This window comes from Amblyomma maculatum, chromosome 6 (assembly GCF_055883805.1).
Source record: "Amblyomma maculatum isolate TAMU_Amacu chromosome 6, ASM5588380v1, whole genome shotgun sequence".
Classification (NCBI taxonomy): domain Eukaryota; kingdom Metazoa; phylum Arthropoda; class Arachnida; order Ixodida; family Ixodidae; genus Amblyomma; species Amblyomma maculatum.
This window is the reverse complement of record NC_139349.1, coordinates 57,272,922-57,293,723: the sequence shown is the minus strand read 5'-3', so window position 1 is coordinate 57,293,723 and position 20,802 is coordinate 57,272,922. Positions and strand designations below refer to the sequence as shown.

The 20,802-nt window shown below is 41.8% G+C and overlaps 1 protein-coding gene across 2 annotated transcripts in view; it reads right to left on the bottom strand.

Annotated features, from left to right (window-relative positions):
* Positions 1-9,788: 9,788 nt before the first annotated feature.
* The window catches only part of LOC146185821 (uncharacterized), a 39,810-nt gene continuing 28,796 nt past the window's right edge, over positions 9,789-20,802 (bottom strand). Inside the window, exons 2-5 of one of the 2 annotated variants that reach the window (XM_084605590.1) lie at positions 13,331-13,398; positions 12,935-13,039; positions 11,818-11,841; positions 9,789-9,945 (exon numbers count right to left, since the gene is read on the bottom strand). In XM_084605590.1, coding sequence (XP_084461716.1) covers positions 9,871-9,945; positions 11,818-11,841; positions 12,935-13,039; positions 13,331-13,396 — 270 coding nt within the window. In that variant the 5' untranslated portion in view covers positions 13,397-13,398 and the 3' untranslated portion in view covers positions 9,789-9,870. The remainder of the gene's footprint in view (positions 9,946-11,817; positions 11,842-12,934; positions 13,040-13,330; positions 13,399-20,802) is intronic. The other variant, XM_084605589.1, reaches the window with a different exon arrangement.

The following is a 20,802-nucleotide window of genomic DNA, read 5'->3' as shown; positions in this document are numbered from 1 at the left end:
CGACGAACGCCCAAGAGGTCACGTGGTGCGGACAATAGTGGATTCGCACTGCTATTTTTCCGGACCGTCCGGCCAGTGCACGTGCTCTTCCGTAGGTCAGACGCAGCAGCTCTCAACGAAATGCGGCATCGTGAGCTCTTTTCTGCAGTAATGCTCTGTCAAAGACTGCGCTTGGAGTAGTGGAGAGTCGAGTAGTCTGTGATCGCATGTTTGATTTAGAAAAAAAGATACACTATGGCGTAACTGCTCTTCGTTGACTGGCCGTTGTATTGAAGTGAAGAGACAGTTTTCAACCAATTTAAAACCAGTTTTCGAGAAGATATATAACTATAATATTGACACTTATTATCTGAAGGCAAAATTAAAAAATAGCTAATTAGCCCTTACTATTTAACTGTGGTGAATGAACAAATTTCTGAACATTAGCATAGAGGACTCTGAAAACCTCTCAGGTGGGTTTACTGGGCTGGGGCCCACCCAGTTTTTTAAAACCTTGGTCCAAATTAGCTGGAACATCCAATATTATATATATATATATATATATATATATATATATATATATATATATATATATATATATATATATATATATAACAAGAAGAATAACAAAAAGGGAAATAACAAGAAGAATAAGATTGGGATGGAGCGCATTTGGCAAGCACTGGCAGATTATGACTAGCAGCTTACCGGTATCGCTCAAGAGGAAAGTATACAACAGTTGCATCTTGCCTGTACTCACCTATGGGGCTGAAACGTGGAGGCTAACCAAGAGAGTTCTACTTCAGTTGAGGACAACCCAGAGGGCTATGGAACGAAAAATGGTAGGGGTAACATTAAGAGATAGAAAGCGTGCAGAGTGGGTCAGAGAAATAACTCAAGTTACCGACATTCTAGTGGAAATTAAGAAGAAGAAATGGACATGGGCAGGACATGTAGTGCGAAGAGAGGATAACCGATGGTCGCTGAGGGTAACAAACTGGATTCCAAGGGAAGGAAAGTGTAGCAGGGGGCGACAGAAAGTTAGGTGGGCGGATGAGATTAAGAAGTTAGCAGGGGTCAAGTGGATGCAGCTAGCACAGAACCGGGTTAAGGGGAGAAATATGGGAGAGGCCTTCGCCCTGCAGTGGGTATATTCAGGCTGATGATGATGATATATATATATATATATATATATATATATATATATATATATATATATATATATATATATATATATATATATATATATATATATATATATATATATATATATATATATATATATAAAGAAGCATTTATGGTTTATTTCTGTCAAGATCATCATCTGGGCTGAGATAAATCAAGCGATACGAGCATACATTATTCAAACCTTACCTCGGCCATTGATCATTAGTGGCATCGCTCATGACAGTGCATGTTTCCAGCTTTGATTCTGCCCACTCGTGCACGAAACTTTGCGATGGACAGCTTTTATCTTCTCTAACTCAATCGCACATATGTTTCTTGTTCTGAGTTTACAAGAAGACGTAGAAAGGGAGCAGCAGGTAAGATAAAATAAACAATTTATTCATCATTTGCGGCAATGTAAGTAAAGCTAGAAAACTTATTTAGTTTGTTTCGTTTTTGCGTACTGTCAATTAGAGATCACTCACGTCTATTTCCTGACTCAGTACCTCTGCCAGCGCACGAATTGTTAACGTACAGGCCGTTATAGGGATTACTCTGGGGATTAGGAAGCTGTTGAAACTTTCAAGTTATTACCGAAGACTTTTAACAGGTCTATCGGAGGGTTTGACAGCAGCTGCTAAATTCGCTGGTAGCTTGAGAATGCAAACGACTGTCAACTGATAGTCACTTGGATTCCTTTCTACCGATCGCCAGTGCACTGGCCTCCTGATTTCGGCCCGATGAACGGCTTTTTAGATAGCCAGCATTGCGTTGTGAAATTCTGAAATACAGTTATCAAAAGGAAAAGTCAGCCCGTATTTCATTTCCGCAAAAAAATCTCAAAAATAGCCAGAAATGCAAAGAAAACATTACTTGGGCTTCGGCACTCCAAATCCCCTTCCGAGCGACTGCGAAGTACGGACCTCCTGCATATAAAGAGGATTTTACCGGTCGTCTTGGCAGGAATGGAGCTTCTCGGGTGTAGATCGATTTGAATATTCCCAGACGCATATTTCAGCTGCTCTCTCCTATACGTTGAATCTCTTCGTTCTCGTTTTTTAAAAAGCAAACTACAGGATCTGTGCATCCTAGGAGAGCTGCTCGAGTTTCTTTCTTCCGAACGGACTTGCTAAAGCGCTGTTATGAGCCCGGAATAAAGGAGCGGGCTAACATGGATAACCAGGGCAAAGAGTAAGTATTTTTCTCTACCTGATCTGGCGTCAACCGCAAATAAGGGTAACATTCTCACTTCCTTATAACCTAATGCATTTTCACATTTTTCTTTCAATCTGCATCACCATTTTTTCACATGTTTCATTAATAATGCTATGCCACTGACACTCATTTAAATTCAAATAATTTCAATGGTGTTCAGTTAAAATGTGAGCATAATTTCTGGCAATATATTTAACGAATCGCGCACAGATTCTAGGCAACCTTGGAGCAAACAATATCTCAAAACATTTCGAATCCCACTGTGAATCCCCCTACGAACTTACATGGCACGAATTCGCAAATGATGAATTGCCCCAAATACTGTTTAAATGGTTCGACTAGATTTTCTGCTGTGTATCGCTTGCTGCATTACATGCCTGTTCTAGATTAAAAAATTCCTCTCGAAGGTGCAGCTCAGATGTCACACCTTTAGGTTCATAGAGCCTAATAGGCTTGATAACTTGCTAAACATTGTAAACACCTTTGCGGAGGCTTAATTCGGATGTCGGCGCATTTATGTTCAAAAAGGCGTAATAGGTTTGATAACTATAGTTGTACACTGAGATTACTAATGAAAGTTCATTCCGGAAGTTGGAATCTTAGGGTTCAAGGAGGCTTATCAGATTTCTTTACATTTTTCATTTCGATGAGAGGCGTAATGAGGAAAACAAAGCTATGGAGCAAGCAGAGACGCCTGGTGCGTTTCGCATTTGTCCAGCTTTGATTCTGCCCACTTGTGTATGAAACTTTGCGATGGACAGCCTTTATCTTCCCTAACTCACTCGCACGTATTTTTTGTTGTTCTGAGTTCACAAAAAGACGTAGAAAGGAAGCAGGAGCTGAGAGAAGATATATAATTTATTCACAATTTGCGGCTATATAAGTAAAACTAAAAATGTTAATTAGTTCATTTCGTTTTTGCGTACTGCTAGTTAGACCGTACTACCTGAAGCTGAGAGATATTGCTGAATGTGGAACACCAGCGTTGTTAAAGTAGGCATCTAATTTCGAGGAAAATAGATTAAGCCCGGAACGAATTGATCAAGGCCAAGTGAAGTTTTTTTCAAAACTGTCGTTGTTTGAAAGATTGTATTTTCTTCGATGTAAAACATCCTGCTATGTACTTACTGTTATAGTTTCTCCTAAATGTATGAAGTACTGATATTTGCGATTGATGTTTCCTGTTAACCAGGCAGTTAGAGCACAACTGCGCTAGTTGGTGGGTCATACTTATTGAAAGAGACTGGCTTATATAACGAGGAAAAGGATTACGAAAAAGCCAGGACAAGCGCTAAACGTCAACTGAAGGTTTTGCTGCGACATAAAGCATGTAAATACTTCATATGTACATAAAACTTCGGTGGCGCAGGCGCTCGCTAGTTTACAAGGCAAAAGAAAAAAAAAATAATCAAAATGTGGCAAGCTGTTTCTCAAATATATCTTTTCTTTTTTCGACAAGCCAAGTGCAGGCGTGCTAACACTGCAGTCGCCTCCATGCTAATACGATAGGCCTCGCATATCTCACGGCCTAACCTTGTATACCTTCTCTACCAAACACACCTGCGGTATCAAACGCTGGCAAGCACCCGCAACGCTTACAATGCTTGGCTGAATGGCCGCCCACCGCTAATGAATCCACCAGCGTATGGTGCTCTTGTAGCCGGTCGTTTAGGCAGCGTCCAGAATGCTCCATATAGCAGTTACCGCAGGAGAGGAGCATCGGTATATGGTGCCAGCAGTGCAAGATACAAACGTGCATCCCTGGTTTATGGTGAAGACTGGCTTCGTTTTCTCATTGACGCTCTTGCTAATGAGCAGCAGCTTTTCGAGGGCGTTGAACAAAATGTCCTGACCGCACCTCTCTCTAACATTTTTTCAGCCTGTGCGATAGCTGGTGCACGTATGGTATGGCTCAAAATAACAGCTTGAGGGGCAAGTTGGTGCTGCATAGCACCATGTTTCGTCTCATGTAATTGTGTTTGTTGCGCCAGATTTCTGGGTGCTATGGTACGGCTATACGCCTCAGCCTTTGCAGCCTTTTCCGGATCTCATGATATGGCGCCCGCCCGTCCTTATTTCTTTCATCGGGAGAGAGAGAGAGAGAGAAACAACTTTTAATGCCAAAAGAGTAATCAATAATGCATGTCGGCCTGGCGTGGTCCCCAGGCATTCCGCCACAGTCATCGCTGTTTCATTAGAGAAAACGCCTTCTGCAACCGTTGCACTTGTGTCCGCAAAGTGGCTCGAATTTTATGTGTGCACAACCTCTCAACAGCACCACTCAGGCAGCTATTTGTAATGCCCCACTTAACCAGTTTCGAATGGGCCGAATAAGATGCCAAAATTTTCTTTCCTGTGCGTGGCTGGTGCGACCAACAGATGTGCCCCATGCCAAAGTACAAACATAGCTAAAAAAACTGTAAGCACAGGTTTAACGTGGTTTTATGCGTCGACCTCAGTTTCCTTGAACATTCACTGAAAATCGTCAAACGCTTTTTACAACCTGTGGTTTCTAGCTTCCGTTCTCACCATTCAAAAACGTAACAAAATCATCCACACGTCTAAAGCGCTTCAAAGCACATATTTCTTTTATCATGTACGTTGCTGCACGCTTGTCAAACTGTGCTAAAGAGGTTTCACTGTGTGTCGTAGCTATACACGAACATATGCAAATGTCGTCCTTTTGCACGAACAGCTTGTCGTTAAAACAAATGTAGGTAAATGAAAGATAACGCTTGCGTAAGGCTACAAATTTATTTACAGGAAAACTGCTCCTATTTTGAAACTTAACAGCATCCAAACTTTGCATCCGCTCATTTGCTGTCATTTTCTGTATAGTTCTGCTCGTTATATGCACCAGTCCTTTATACAAGTTTGCCAGATAAACGACTACCGGGCTGTAACGCTGAGCCACACACGAGAATAACGTATTACCTAATTTTTCCGCATAGTCGCCTCCTTTTTTTAAAGTAAATGGCATGCGTAAAGCATGACATGGAGGACGCATTTGCATATTATCAGCATAATAACTGTTCAGCTTCTTGGATATGACATCAGCATTGCTGCATAGACTAAGCTCACCGGCAATAATGACCACAACAATAACAACGCCAGAAAGCGGAGATTTTCGTACAAAAAGTACGGTGAGCAATAAGGTGGTTTCAAAAGTGTATCAGCGAAATAAAACCGGTGGTACTCAAAATTACCAGCACCTATTTGTACTGGCAGCCGCGCTACAGATGACAGCACCACTACTACGTACAGGTACTCTGGTTTTCTGCAAACATTAAATAATATTGTGAAAGAAGGCTAGGTTGAGACGGCAAGGTCATGACGGCAAGGCCAGCGATGCCTTGTCTAGCGTTTTAATCCGGTGACAAAACCCAGGCGCGTGCCGGAGCCGGCGCCGCGGGACGATGATGATGGTATGTACAAATGAAAGAGGAAGATCATGGCATGTACAAATTAAAGAACATCCACGGAAGGCTCACAATATGATTAAAAGGAGTGGTTATACCTCGCAACAAACGGTACCTTGTTGGCAAAAAAAAAAAAAAAAAAGATTCTTCAGTTCTTTTTGGAGTAAAAATAAGAATACCTTCACGTATTGCACTCAGTCATCTTTTTTAAAATCTACTGTCTAGTACATCAACTCTGTCCGACGCAGCAGCATTAATTAGGAAGCGATAAGATTTACCGAAGCGTGCTGAAACTGTCGGTTGTGTTGGGACCCAACAGTATATAAAATTTGTAAACATCTTTCTGCCGTAACCCGCAGAGCTCACTCAGTGTTTTCATGAGACGTTAGGATAAATATAGAAATATATTTGCAATCGTTTATGGCAATAGACTCGTTTCAAGCAACCCACATGCACGCTTTAAGATATGCAACCAAATCTTTTTTTTTTTTAACGAAAGCATTGTGAAGACACCGGTTCAAAAATAGGTCAAAAAGCTTTGTAAAGGACGAGATTCCCCTTATTTTCGACACTTCAACCACAAAAAAGCGCCTTGATTTCGCTGGATATAAAAGTAAACAAGGAATCTATTAGGGAACACAGGTTCGTGGACTACGCTATTCCTCCTCTTACCTCTGACAGGCAGCAGAAGGTTCTGGAAGAAACTTCGAACAGTCCGCCAAAAATGGCTCAAATACAGGTGACATCTTACCATTTCAGCGTATTTGTGTGCGTGTGTGCGTGCGCGTGCCATTGTTGCATGTAGGTTGGAAGGAAAGTAGAGAATAACAATAAATTTAGATATTGCCTCACTTTTGCGCTTCTGTGTGGTTGTCTAAAATCATTTTTCTTTTCACTAAAGAAAAGCACAATGCTTGGTTCCCCCAAGCCATTTTCAGAAAATAAAACAATCCCGTTTTCTTCTCACAAAACATAAATCTACAATGAACCAATTGCAGAATCCTAAAACAAAAATCCTTTCCTGCAGTTCTAAGTCTGTCTTTCAGAATCTGGCGATACTTTGCAGACCACTCGTTTTTAGTGGAACAGATACCGTGAACAAGGTGTTCGTAAGGGCTTCTTTATTTTTCATCGTACAAAGTTTCACGTGCAAGCTTGGTCTTGCGATCCCCCCTTTACTTTCATTGCTGCAGAACCGTTCCCAGACTATCTTAAAGCTATTCCGACGACTATGAGTTTGTTGTCACCCTGAAACGACCTTCCCTTATCAGATACTATCTTCCGGAGCATTTATTCCGGGTTCGTGATTCGCGTGCTCAGCCTCCTCTTCAAACAGGATCTCTGCTTCAGCGTGTACCTTAACAATGCCTTGTGTCACCGAGCAGGCAGGAACACTTTCCCAGTCGGCAGACGCATTCCGGTCGTTCCTCCGCCGCTTGTTATTGCTCTCTGCCCTGCGGAACCGAGCGCTGTCGGAGACCTCGAGGACATCCGGAAATGCTCTACACGCGCCAGCGCCGTAATTGGCTGGAGGCGCGTTCCGTTGTCCGGCTTGCAGTGTAGCGATATTGCTGACATACGTGAGATCACGTTGAGCGCTAGAGCATTCCAGAAGGCGACCTCACGGAAAGTCGAGGACACCACTACTTTCGTATCAAGGAGAGCTTGCGTCTGTTGACCTTTTGGTCTGGTAGCTGAATAAGTTGTTTATGTGCTTCGAGTGATTTTCGTTGGAAGAATTCGGTCTGTATAGTCATAGAGCATGAATGAGAAGACGTGTTTAGGTCCCTGATAGTGTGACTCGGTTACGGCATGCATAACTTCGCCACTGACAGTCACTACACAAGAGACTTCATAATGCATTATAATGAGCTTCTGAGACCTGCAAGCCGCAAAAATATAGTTGTCACGGTATTTATGAAGGCCTGTTCCTTTTGACGATTTCGGAAAAACGGCGTTGTCGTTTTAGTGACACGTGTTGATCAGGTCTTGGTGACAAACTCTGGCTCTCGGTTCTCAATTTATGTCTCATTAAACCGATCCAATCTTCGGCAAGTGTACACAGTCAGAGCGGCTTACTGCGGAACCTCGAGGTGAGGCTCTCTAGAATCCTTAGCAACCTTAAACAAGGAAGGCGATAAAAACGGCAGCTCTCATCTTTGAGAGATTTGGATCGCTCATAATGCAAGAAAGTGCTTAAGTGGAAATCTGCAAAGTTGTGTGCCGCGTGGTGTTTGAAGAGTCGAAAGTTTAAAAACGGCAACTTGCTTCGGATATCTTTTTTAGCCCCAAGGCTGTGTTGAAGCTACAGCGGGCACCATGAAAGATGTAGAATTCTTTCATTTAATACCCTCAGGCTGTTTATTTGAGGCATGTGTCAAAACATGTCAATTACATTTTTCGATGTTGGCTTTCATGTGAATTTTGTATTTGGAAAATTTAGGTTTTTCCTGTAAATAATCTTGCTAAGATCAAAAAATCTTAAGAAATTGTAGGCGTTACAAGGAGCACAGATGGCACCCTGATAGGCGGAATCACGCCGTAACACGGCGGCCACGCTCGCGTCTGTTGTAGATCGCTTCGCCTAACGCTTTCGTCGCACTGCTAGCGTCAATTGAGGCTAAGACGGGCATGCGGTGATTCGTTGTCAGTTACGCTTCGGCCGTGGCTTCGCTGATTGCGAACTCGTCGGTACCCAGTACGCGCAGTCATTTCACTTGCGCGCCGGCCCTCAAAGCGGCGAGGTGGAGCAACTTACTTCAAACGCGCTCAGTGCCGCTGTGTTACGGTGTGAAGCCGATTATCATGATGACGTTCGTGCGCCTCGTAACGTACGCTAGAAAGTTATCACTCTTTTTTTTTTCTCCGCTGTACTATATAAAGCAATAGCTCCAATTCTACAAACAAAACGTGGCGCCAAAAAAATTACGAGTTTGAGCGTTTAGTTAATAATTAAACTATTAAAAGCATACTATCTCTTGCCCCTGGTTTCCGCCGTAGCCCCAACGTCTGCCCAGGGGCTAAAATGTGCAGCAGCTTCCTTTCGTTTAAAGCTTCGAATCCTCTACAAAATCATCTTGTATATTGAAAAACGCTTTCAACTGTGAGGTTGCTACACCTCTAAATGGGTACTTACAGCTTGCAACTGAATTTCTAAACTTTCATTGCTTACGTAAAGCCTCACTGGCTAAGGTTGCTTCAAAACAAAGTGGTAATATTCGGATACAATTGAGAACACTCGGAACCGAATTGTGTCATGTCATTGCAATAGAGCGCAAACCGATTCTCTAATTGCGCCTTCCTGCCCTGCTTGATTCTATTATGAATGTTGCACTCTGTGACTATTTGCAGTGCCGAAGATGAGTGCGAGAGTTGGAGCACACACACATTATTAACAAGTTGTTGTTTTTTCTCAACGAGGACTTTTTTATCAACGCAACTTTACTGCACGTTAACAAAATTCTACACAGCAATCAATATATCCGAAAGTTATCCCGCTGAACATTTGTGGCGCTTGCTACTTTTTTTAAGAACCCCCATGGGCGTTCTATGACCGTAATAACAACGAGGTACGAGCACAGGACAGAACCTAAAAGCATAATTTTGCTACGCGTCGGTCGGACGATGAGACCATTCACATCAATATGTCCCCACTGTATCTCACAATATTATTCAGCTAGCGCATAATTTTGCCAAAATGAACGCCATTGGTTTTCCATGATGGCTACTCGAGTGCAGGAAAACTTCAGGAACAAACTACTTTTACGTAGTGGGTGGTTAGATCGTTCCTGTCATTGCATTATTATTTATACCTTACAATATTTTACAGATGCCCTACAATTAAATGCGCACCCAACAAAGCAGGACTGGACATAGTCACACACGCTAGCACTAAAGCCCGTTATAGCAAGTGGAACATCAGAAGCTCACGAAGCGAATCCTTAGCAGTAAGCAGTGTAGTACATTCATTGGGCTGCTGATATTAGTCGACCGAAAATAATTTCCACAGTGAAAAATTCTTTATTGATTATAATCAACAACAATTTCTTTTATTCATAACTGCATTAATCAGGTTGCATTGCTAAGTGTCTCATACAAGTTTCTGACCAGTTGCTTTTTCGTAACATGCTACAGCAATGTTATCTATTGTCTTCTTGTGCTCGAGCTGTAAAGTAAGAGACCAGCTTCATTAGAATTCCATTCGCCTCAGATATTGGTGGTAGTAGCATTAACGTTGTTTTTGTGTTGTTATTGTTGTGTCCTTATTAAGGATGTGGAGGCAGGGTTCTAATATACTAAACTTTTTTTTTTTTTTCAGAATGTGCGGAAGATCCGGTGCGGTTGACGAAGGCGGATCCTACCGCAATATGGGAGTTAATTACGGGGTGGAATGCAATAAAGTGACTAAATATTAGATCTAATAACAAATAAACTTTTCTTTAATTTCGGGTTTAGGCCTCCATTGCTTATGGAGAGTCTTGTTTATCAAAGTTTTGCTACCGAACGTAAAAAACGCGCTCCACTGAATTAGCTCTTCCATAATGCATGCTGTTAAAGTGGTCTCTCTCTGCGTGGCATCGTCGCGGGAATCACGCTGACATCTTTTACTTCAAAAAAGACGTGAACTGACTCTGTATTAAAGGTGTACCGTGAAAAAGCCTTTTTAAATGCTTTCAGAAGTTTCCTATTGAATGCCACAAGCCCCTTATGGTGCTAATGAAATTGTAAAAGCTGAGCTCGTCTTCCATTCTGACAGCTCCCATATTTCAGATTTATTCTTGCGCCCTTACGCCCAGCGTTAGCAGATCTTTAACAAACATTTGCTTTATTAATTGTCTTCGAGTTGTGCTCTGCCAATGAAATGATGTCAGCCCTACCATACAGTCAAACGGCACAGACCGCACTGAACTAAATATTTTGCACAGTGTTGCAAACCGTAATAAGTGTGTAATAATCCTAAATACCCGGTATAAAAGCTTCATTCACGTAATACATTAAAGCAGGGTGGTATCATCAGACCAAAACACATTTAACTTGCGGGCAGGCTAATTCACGCTAGATGCCAAAAATACATCTAGAATATTGTACTAAACTAGAGTACCGGAAGACATCCTATGAAGGGTCATTTAGATTTTGCACAAGAATTTATCTTCTTCAAGCTGAACAGCATATGCTGCAGTGTTCTGGCTTGTCTCTATTTTATTGCACTGGAAATCACAGTGTTCTCTTTCGCCGTTGTCTGGAATTTTAGTCCCATCATAGCCACATCTATTGGCCCAGTATGCTCCGAGGCACATACTGTAGCTTTTGGCGTCAATTCCTCTTTTCTTTATCCTCATTCATCTCTGCCTCCCTATATCGAGAGGCGAATTACGACGTTTCCGCTACCTCAGCCTGTTTGCCTCTAGCTACACGGAAAGAGTAGCGCAATACACGTATATGTAGCGAAAAAAAAAATGCAGAACGACGCTTATCCAGTGTCAGCTTTTCACTATATTCAGCTTTCTTGCAATATGCCTAATTGTTTAATTTATTCGCTCTTTTATTGGTGCCACTGCCTATTGCAAAATTTAATAAGGGTGTTTTGGCGAAGTTGGGGGTGGGGGATGGATTTGCATCTTAGTGTCTCTAAGCTGCATGCGAATAAAGGGAAGGCATAGCGAATAGCTCTGCATAGGTTACGATATACTGTACTTTTTGTTTTTTGGTATGCGGAATTACAACCGCATAGCATGGGTAAGTTTTTGCTATTCACCTTCACGAAACGTGGCCACCACAGCGAGGAATTTCCCCCCAGTCTTGCGTTCCGCAGTCCAATGCGACAACTTACAGAACATAGCACAGAAAAATGTGAAACATGTGAAAAGACTGAAAAAAGAGGCAGAGAAAAGCTAAGCAGAACAGCTAAGCAGAGAGACTATTGGTACCAATCACGATGGGCCTTAAATAAACAGAAGTCCGTAATTAATAAAGTACAATAAGGGGGTGCTAGCTGACAATATTGTCCTGTTAAATTGAAGCAAAACTACATACTCACGTGAGAAGTACTGAATTCGTCATACTGAAAAAAAAATAGTTTGCCAGCGTCATTACCATTATAAATTTTGCAAGCTCCAGATAAAATCCTTGTACAAATAATTGGACATCGATAATGCTCAACACTATTACAAGAGGTTAAACAATAGTGCAGCTAATAATGTGGTAAAGTTCTATTAAATATAAAGCTAAAACTCGTACTGTTGTGAAACTTCGCCGTCAAGAGAGATTCTAGCTTTTATTATGCAGTTGTATATACATCTTACGTGAACGACATACTTAACGAGACCGCTAATGTTTGCTTAGTTGTCAGCGTGACCGTGGACATACAGCCCAATTTGCGCGTAAACTACGACTGATACATTTAAGGCAAGCATTTATTATGAAAACCGCCTTTATACTCATCACATTACTGAATTAGGAAGCTGCACGGCTTAATGCTTCACCATTAGGTTTCCAGTTCTAAGAGAAAGCGCGGTATTATACTCATCATTCAATCTCTGGAGCTTCTGAATATTTTTGCAAAGCATTTCGCCTCAGTTGAGTTTTAAATATTTTCTCGTACCAAGGTACATACATAGAGATAACACTGTCGAGTTTTGACAAATTCTGAAAACAATATTTTCATTTAGTCGCATTCTAACTATGAGTGTGAGCCAGTTTTACTGATTTCCAAAGATACGTTTTGGTCCGTGCATCTGTAGGCATTCATTTACATACTGTGGGTAAGAAAGCACTAGGTATATAGGTTACAACTTGGAAGTGATCAAATTCGACTTCTATTTGGATATCATAAAGGCGTCGCAAGCCCAGGTGATAGGGAATGCCACGTTTCGCCTCTTCCTTCAGGTCTCGAATTGCGCAGTCGGAATGTAGCGACACAAAGAATGAAAGAGAACGTAGGACCGACAATATATCTGCGCACTTCATGAACACTCAACGGTAGTTGCCCAAGATGACGCGCGACCCTCCATCTGGAATTCTCAGTTCTGGAATTCTCCGTTTACGCAAAATTTCTTCCACAAAAAAAAAAAAAAAAGGTAATATCAACATGACACTCCTTTCGAATAATTTTTTTTTTCTTAAATATCTCCTCAACGTTCATCTACAACAATTACCAAAGCTTCTCCTGCATCGAGCGATGTCTTGCATACGAGTAAAACTACTTCCGCATCCTCCATTCCAGTAAACAATGCCATCTGGGCGTTCCAGTGGTCGATCACCTGTAGAAAAGACAGTTGTTTACACTCTTACCGATTTTCTTAAATTCATAAAAGCAAATGAAAACAAGAATTGACAATTAAGGCCACATGATTCTTCATTTGAGGCGCCCGTTATTCCTTTGTGTACAAAAGGCGTGTAACAATTCTTTATTTATGACAGCTGCGCAGCCGAAATCGTTTGTATAGTGATTAAGAACGAAAGTTTGAAGAACGTTAGTCCACGTGTCACTTGATTATCTAGTCACGACTACACACAAACTTTCATTGTAGAGACTTTCATGCAAAGCTTACCTTTTGAGGCATCTCAGGATGCGTTTTTGCGCAGTCAACGAGTATTTCAATCTCACTCCCTTCCATAACTGGAAGTCAAATTAAGGTAAAAATTAGACACAGGTTTCAGGTAGCGTTTTTTGTTGTGTACTCCTTATATGCCACCAAACTAGAATGCATTTTGTTAGAACTGATGCTTGGGCGAGTTGGTATGCCATTTTCTGAAGAACAGCGCTACTTGGACAAGGACGGAAGGAAGACAACACGGACAGGCGCTGACTTGCAACTGATGTCGCCAAACATCAGTTGCAAGTCAGCACCTGTCCGTGTTGTCTTCCTTCCGTCCTTGCCCAAGTCGCGCTGTTCTTCAGAAAATAAAATTCATTTACTTGCGTTCTTAGCGCATCAGTTTATGACTGCGATTGCGTAATACGCAATCTAGAAGAACATAAAAATTATATATATGCGTGTGCGAGTGCGTGTGTGTTTATATACAGTAGTCAAATATTAGGGGATACTGCACCTCCGCCGTTAAAGGTATGACGCTGTAGCCTTTGATATACTCATCATCATCAGTAGTAGCAGGAGCAGCCTGACCATATCCACTGCAGGGCGAAGGCCTCTCCCATATTTCTCCAATTAACCCGGTTATGTGCTAGCAGCATCCACTTGACCCCTGCGAGCTTCTTAACCTCATCCGCCCACTTAACTTTCTTCCACCCCCTGCTACGCTTTTCATCCCTTGGAACCCAGTTTGTTACCCTAAGCGACCATCGGTTACCCTCTCTAGGCACCACATGCCCAGCCTATGCCGATTTCTTCTTCTTGATTTCCACTAGAGTGTCAGTAACTTGACTTACTTCTCTGACCCACTCTGCACGCTTCCTATCTCCTAATGTTACCCCTACCATTTTTCGCTCCATAGACCTCTGTGTTGTCCTCAACTTAAGTACAACCCTCTTGGTTAGCCTCCACGCCTCAGCCCCATAGGTGAGTACAGATAAGATGCAACGGTTGCATACTTTCCTCTTGAGCGGTACCGGTAAGCTGCTAGTCATAATCTGCGAGTGCTTGCCAAATGTGTTCCATCCCAGTTTTATTCTTCGTGTTATTTCCTTATCATGGTCCGGATCTACGGTTACTACCTCTCCCAAGTAGACGTATTAGCCTACTACTTCCAGTGCTTCGCTGCCTGACGTTAACTGCTGTTCCTTCCCGAGGCTGTTGACCATTACCTTAGTCTTCTGCATGTTGATTTACAAGCCTACCTTTTTACTTTGCCAGTCTAGGTCACCAATCATTCTTTGCAGTTCGTCTCCTGAGTTACTTAGCAAGGCAATGTCATCAGCAAATCGCAGATTACTGACGTATTCTCCCTCTACTCTTATTCCTAACTGCTCCCATTTCAAGTCTCTGAATACTTCCTCTAAACAAGCTGTGAATAGTACTTGGGAGATTGTGTCTCCTTGCCTAAACCTTTCTTTATGGAAATTTTGTTACTTTCTTTATGCAGAACTATGGTTGCTGTGCAGCCAGTATACATATCATCCAGAACTTTCACGTACAGCTCGACTACATCCTGATTTCGCAATGCCTGCATCACCGCCGAGGTTTCTACTGAGTCAAATGCTTTTTCGTAATCAATGAATGCTATATACAAGGGCTGGTTATATTCCGAGCATTTTTCTTTCACCTCGTTGATTGTACGGATATGATCGATAGTAGAGTACCGTTTCCGAAAACCTGCTTGATCCTTTGCTTGATTGCAGTCTAAGGTTGTTCTGATTCTATTAGCCATTATATTAGTAAATACCTTATACGTAACAGACAGTAAGCTGCTTGGTCTGTAATTTTTAAAGTCCTTAGAGTCCCTTTTCTTATGAATGAGGATAATGTTTGCATTCTTCCATGGTTTCGGTACCTTCGATGACACCAGGCACTGCGTATACAGGGTGGCCAGTTTTTCTAGCACGAGATCCCCCCCCCCCCCCCCCCCCCGTGCTCTAACAAATCTGTAGTTATCTGATATCTGATCCTCTCCAGCTGATTTCCCCCTTTTCATAGCTTCTAATGCTTTCTTGACGTCGTCCTTCGTCACTGGTGGAACGTCTGACAGTTTTTCTCTACCGCCAAGCTCATCACGGTCCTGACTAATTTGGCTACTGTAGAGATCGGTACAGTACTCCTCGGCTACTTTGACTATCTTGTCCACATTCGTGATGACGTTGCCCGCCTTGTCCCTTAGCACATATATCTGATTTTTGCCTATGCCAAATTTCTTCACCGCTTTAAGCCTTCTCCCGTTCTTTACAGCATGATAAATTTTCTTCATGTTATACCTCCTTATATCGGCCACTTTGCGCTTATTGATTAGCTTTGATTTATCTACAAGTTCTACCTGGCGTGTTGGATTGGAAGCTTTCATACTCTGGCGTTTCTTAACCAAATTTTTCGTCTCCTTAGACAGCTTACCGGTATCCTCTCTAACAATCCTGCCGCTAACTTCTACCGCGCACTCAGTAAGGATGTCTCTGAAATTGTTATTTATTGCTTCTAGGGTAATGTCGCCATCGTCGGTTACAGCTGAATATCTATTCTATAGCGAGATCCTGAACTCTTCTGCCCTCCCCCTTACCGCTAATTCGTTGATGGACTTCTTTCTTACTAATATGTTGCGTTCCTTCTTCAAATTTAGACTAATTCGGGACCTCACCATGCATCATGTGGTCACTGCATCGCACTTTCCCGATTATCTCTACATCTTGCATAATGGCGGGGGTTGAACACAGTATGAAGTCAATTTCATTTTTAGTCTCCCCGCTAGGACCTTTCCATGTCAATTTCCGGGTCTTCCGTTTGCTGAAGACGGTATTCAAGATTCGTAAATTATTGCGTTCTGCAAACTAGTAACCCCCCCTGCTACTCCTAGAACCACTGCAATAATCACCTACTGCCTGGTCTACTGCCTGCTTTTTCCCTACCTTGGCATTGAAGTCGCCCATTTGTACCGTGTACTGCGTCTTTACCTTTCGCATTGCCGATTCTACATCTTCGTTGAGGCTTTCGACCACCTGGTCATCTTAACTACATGTAGGTGCATTGGCCTGTACAACCTTCAGTTTATACTGCTTACTAAGCCTAATTACGATACCTGCCACCTTCTCGTTAATACTATAGAATTCATCTATATTACTTGCTATATACTTATTCACAAGGAAACCTACTCCTAGTTCTCGCCTCTCCGTAGACCTCGATAGCACAGTACATGCCCATCCATCAGTACAGTATATGCCTCATTCGGCCTCCTAACCTCACTAAGCCCTATGACATCCCCTTTCATACCCTCTAATTCCTCTAACATCCACTGCTAAACTAGCTTCACTAGCTAGGGTTCTAGCGTTACATGTTGCCAGGGTCAGTCTCCAATGGCGGCCTGTCCAGCGGAGCCAGGAATGTTTAGCACCCCTTGCTGCGTCACAGGTCTGACCGCCGCTGTGGTTAGTCATTCCGCAGCCGCTGGTGACTGAGGGCCGGGATTTTATGGGACTAATCGTGGGGGGTTGCGGCCAATTACTGCCCCAGGGTGGTCAACTCCTGTTCTGGTGAGGGATTGATATACTCAGATGATGTTTACTCACTTCTCTTTGTTTTTTAATTTTTTTATAAACAGATACTTAGCATCATCAAGCACGGCTTTCCATTCTGAGCATTTTGGCACCTTGGCGCCCCAATTCTTTCATTTTTAAAATTTTTCTATGCATTTATAAATCATCGTCGCCCATCACACACAAATCAGTCATCAAAAACTAGAGCCACGCATTATCATGATAGATTTTTTTTTTCACGAACTCCTCGATAATTTCCAATACGCCGTTGTGAAATATACGGCTAGTACTACAACGCAACGGCGTTTCGCCCGAACGAGCTGCATAAGCTATATTTTAGACGTGTGACATTGAGATAGAAATATCACGGAATTACATGCCGAATCGCTAGCCGAAAACGAACCCTTTGAAAATCTACAGACAAAACAAAAATATGGCAGAATTTAAAAGAAAAAAAAAGTACTGCAATCTTTCACTGAAAGCGTTTGTCGCAGCAGTTTACAAATATTCTTAACTTCGTCGCGTCCCTTTCTGGAGAGTCATTCAAGGAAAGATGTAGATCCAAAACCAGATAAGCTTTGTCAAATAGAAACAAAAACAACAATAACGAAGCTACAGGCAAAAGCTACAAGTGTAGGGTGAGCGCTAAGCGCATGGTATTTCGAGGCAGCTTTGTACAATTAGAGCATCTGCGATCTTTTAAGCTTTTCTTGTGATTTGCGGCTTTCGGCAGAGCAGGTATCAGTATCTCATGTTGTTGTTCCTTGTTCGCAATAGTGAAAGTGGGGAGGATAGATCAGCGCACAACTACGGGTTTTAGCTTTCTTAAAGAACGAAAAGATGAAGCGTGATCATCGCAGCCACAGGCACCCAGCGCCATCTGTCCAGCTATCAACGAAATAGTAGACTAGCCTCAGCCGCTTAGATCGAGTGCACCGGGGAGAGAGACATTTTCAACCCGCGCCCGCTTAATTTAGAGCTGTCCCTAAATATGCTATCAAAACCCTGTAACGGAAAATTTACGCCGAGGCTATGTACGCAACTTCACGCATTTTCAGGCCCTTCATCTTAAAAATGCGCACGGCTGTGCTGTTGCCGTTCCCCCCACGTCTAGCTCTCAGGAAACGCAACCATATCCTCAGGAATTATGACCGAGGTTATTACGAAGCACTAAATTTTGAATTATCTTTTTGTAATGTATTTCGCGCAATTTTGAGAATTGCAGTCAAAAGGTAAACTAGTTTACGGTCAAAAACAAAGTAGCGAAACATATTAAAAGATATATTCCCATATGGGTAATCAGAACCACGAAATCACCGTGGTTTAAAAAATTTCTCGCAAGCCTTGCCAATAATAAGAAGCGTTTGTGTTGCATAGATAAAACACCTAACTTGTCAGAACATTGGCATGCCTATCGCCTCGCAAATATTACTTCTACGCGCGCCTGACGCAAATCAAATCGAAACGCTTTTCCTTTAAACACATCCTCCCCAATCTGCTACCCTCTAATCTTAGACAGTTCTGGCGAACTATGAAAAGCCCTGACAGCGATGGTGTGAATATAAACTGTAGCGATGATGTGTCGTTGGCTGGTGAACAATGTGCTTTTGCATTCAATAATTTTTTTCGCAGCGTCATTCTCGAGTCATGCAGACGTCCAAAAGCCCTATTTTGACACTAATCTGTCTTCACCAATGCCTCCCGTTAGTGTCAATTCATCTGGTGTGGAAAAACATATTGATAACCTGAAACTTTCTTCTGCTTCTGGTTCTGATAAGATCAACTTAAAATTTCTTAAATACACTAAATGTTACACTTCTATCATTTTATCAAAACGTTTCAAGCAGTCCTTATCCATGGACTTGGTACCTGACGAGTGGAAAGTGGGGAAGGTGGTTCCTACACATAAAAAAGGTGAAAGACATTTTAATAACTATTGCCCTATTTCATTAGCCATCATCCCTAGCAACATTCTTGAATATATCATATCATCCGGTGTCATTTGTTCTTCCATAGTTCCCAACATGACTTCAGGAAACACTACTCGTCAAAACGCAATTGGCATCATTCACCCACTTCACAGTGTCTTCGACCGAAGAAGTATTATATTTTTTTTTTTAGATTCCTCTAAGGTGACAACGTATCTCAATATCTACTGCTTTACAAATTAAATAAACTAAACCTAGATCCTAATGTTATTGAATTGGTTGGGAAGTTTTCTTGCTAATCGCTACCAATATATAACGTTTAAAAAGCTACTCGTATCGTATCCCTGTTCATTCTGGTGTGCCAAAAGGCTCCTTTGTCGCTCTTGTACCATTTCTAATGTATATAAATGGCTTATCCAGCAGACTTCAATAATGCATTAGTCTGTTTGCAGAGAACTGTATAATTTATAAGCGAAATAGCCAGTTCTGTTGTTAAAAACATCCTCCAATCGGACTCTAACTCAGCAACTGCAAGGTGTCGAGAGTGGTTAATGAATCTTCAGCTCTCAAAAATGTCATGTGCTAGTTCTCAGGTTTCATCTTATCACCTACAAAATTCTCCGCTGGATCAAGTAAGAGCCTACATATATTTGGGTATCTTTATCTCTTCTAACCTATCGCTGGAAACACACATCAACTTTATAACTAACAATGCTAATCGATCGTTAGGCTTTTTGAAACGTAATTTTCTAAACATTCCTTCGTCTCCTAAAATTCGACTTTACAAAACATTTATCCGCCCCAAACTTCAATATGCAGCATCTGTGTGAGCTTCTGGCCTCGATTTTCTAATAACCTCAGTCGAAGCCATTCATTAATCAATCTACTCGTTACATACATAGTAATTACTGCTGTACCGCCAGCACCTAAGATGAAAAACGCCTTACACCTCCTTGCCTGCTTTCTCACTGAGACGTCCGATAGTGCGACTATGTCTGCTACATAAAGTATTCTATCACAGTACACTTCACGCGGTCATTTCTTTCAGCGTCCTTCTTAAACATCACCTCGTTTGGACCATCGTCATAAAACTGGATCCTCAACATGTCGCACAAACGCGTTTTACAGTTCATTCCTCCCGCGTTCAATTAATTATTGGAACCACATTCCTGCGGCGTTAGTATCTATACCCGTTATCAAATGGTTCACAAATTTCCTTACTACCCATTATGGTGCTAAATATTAATCATTTTGCACTGTATGTTGTTTTTCGATTTGTATAGTTATATATTTTGGCGTGCTTTTCTATTATTCCAAATATTTTCTCTTGCCATTACACTCTGTAACGCCCGACTCGGGCCCTGAAGGTATTACAAATAAATAAATACTTACATAAATAAGGAAATGCACTCACTTCCAAGTTTCACTCACAAATGCACTCATTTGTGAACTAATCTTCATCAGTTCCTTAATACCGCACCATCAACTTAACGCATACTATAACAAGTATTAGCGGGTATCGTTATATAGTTGAAAGTACTGAAGGTTCTCCTGCGTACTAATAATACCGTTTCACTCATATAAGGGCTGAAATTTTTCGCTGTTGATATTTTACCAGATGCGGCGTTTACACGAAAGCAGAATGCATAGTTTGCACTATCAGCGTTTAAGGCTACAAAGGACCTTAATCTCAGATCATGTGTCTCCCACTTTTACAACTACCCGTTCGCGGCAACTATTTAGTGCTTGCCAGCTTAAACTGATAGCTTAAAACGCTAAGGTTACGATGTAATACTGCAGTTCGTACTAAAACAGGTTCATCGCCTTGTTCCAAAATAAAAAGAATTATGGCCGAAACAAGTTCATACGAGGCAATCTGGCGTCTGAGTGTTTGAAATGACCGTGCGGAGGACGGTTCGGAACTGCTCCTCGAGCGGGAAGACGTACAGCCTTTGGCAAA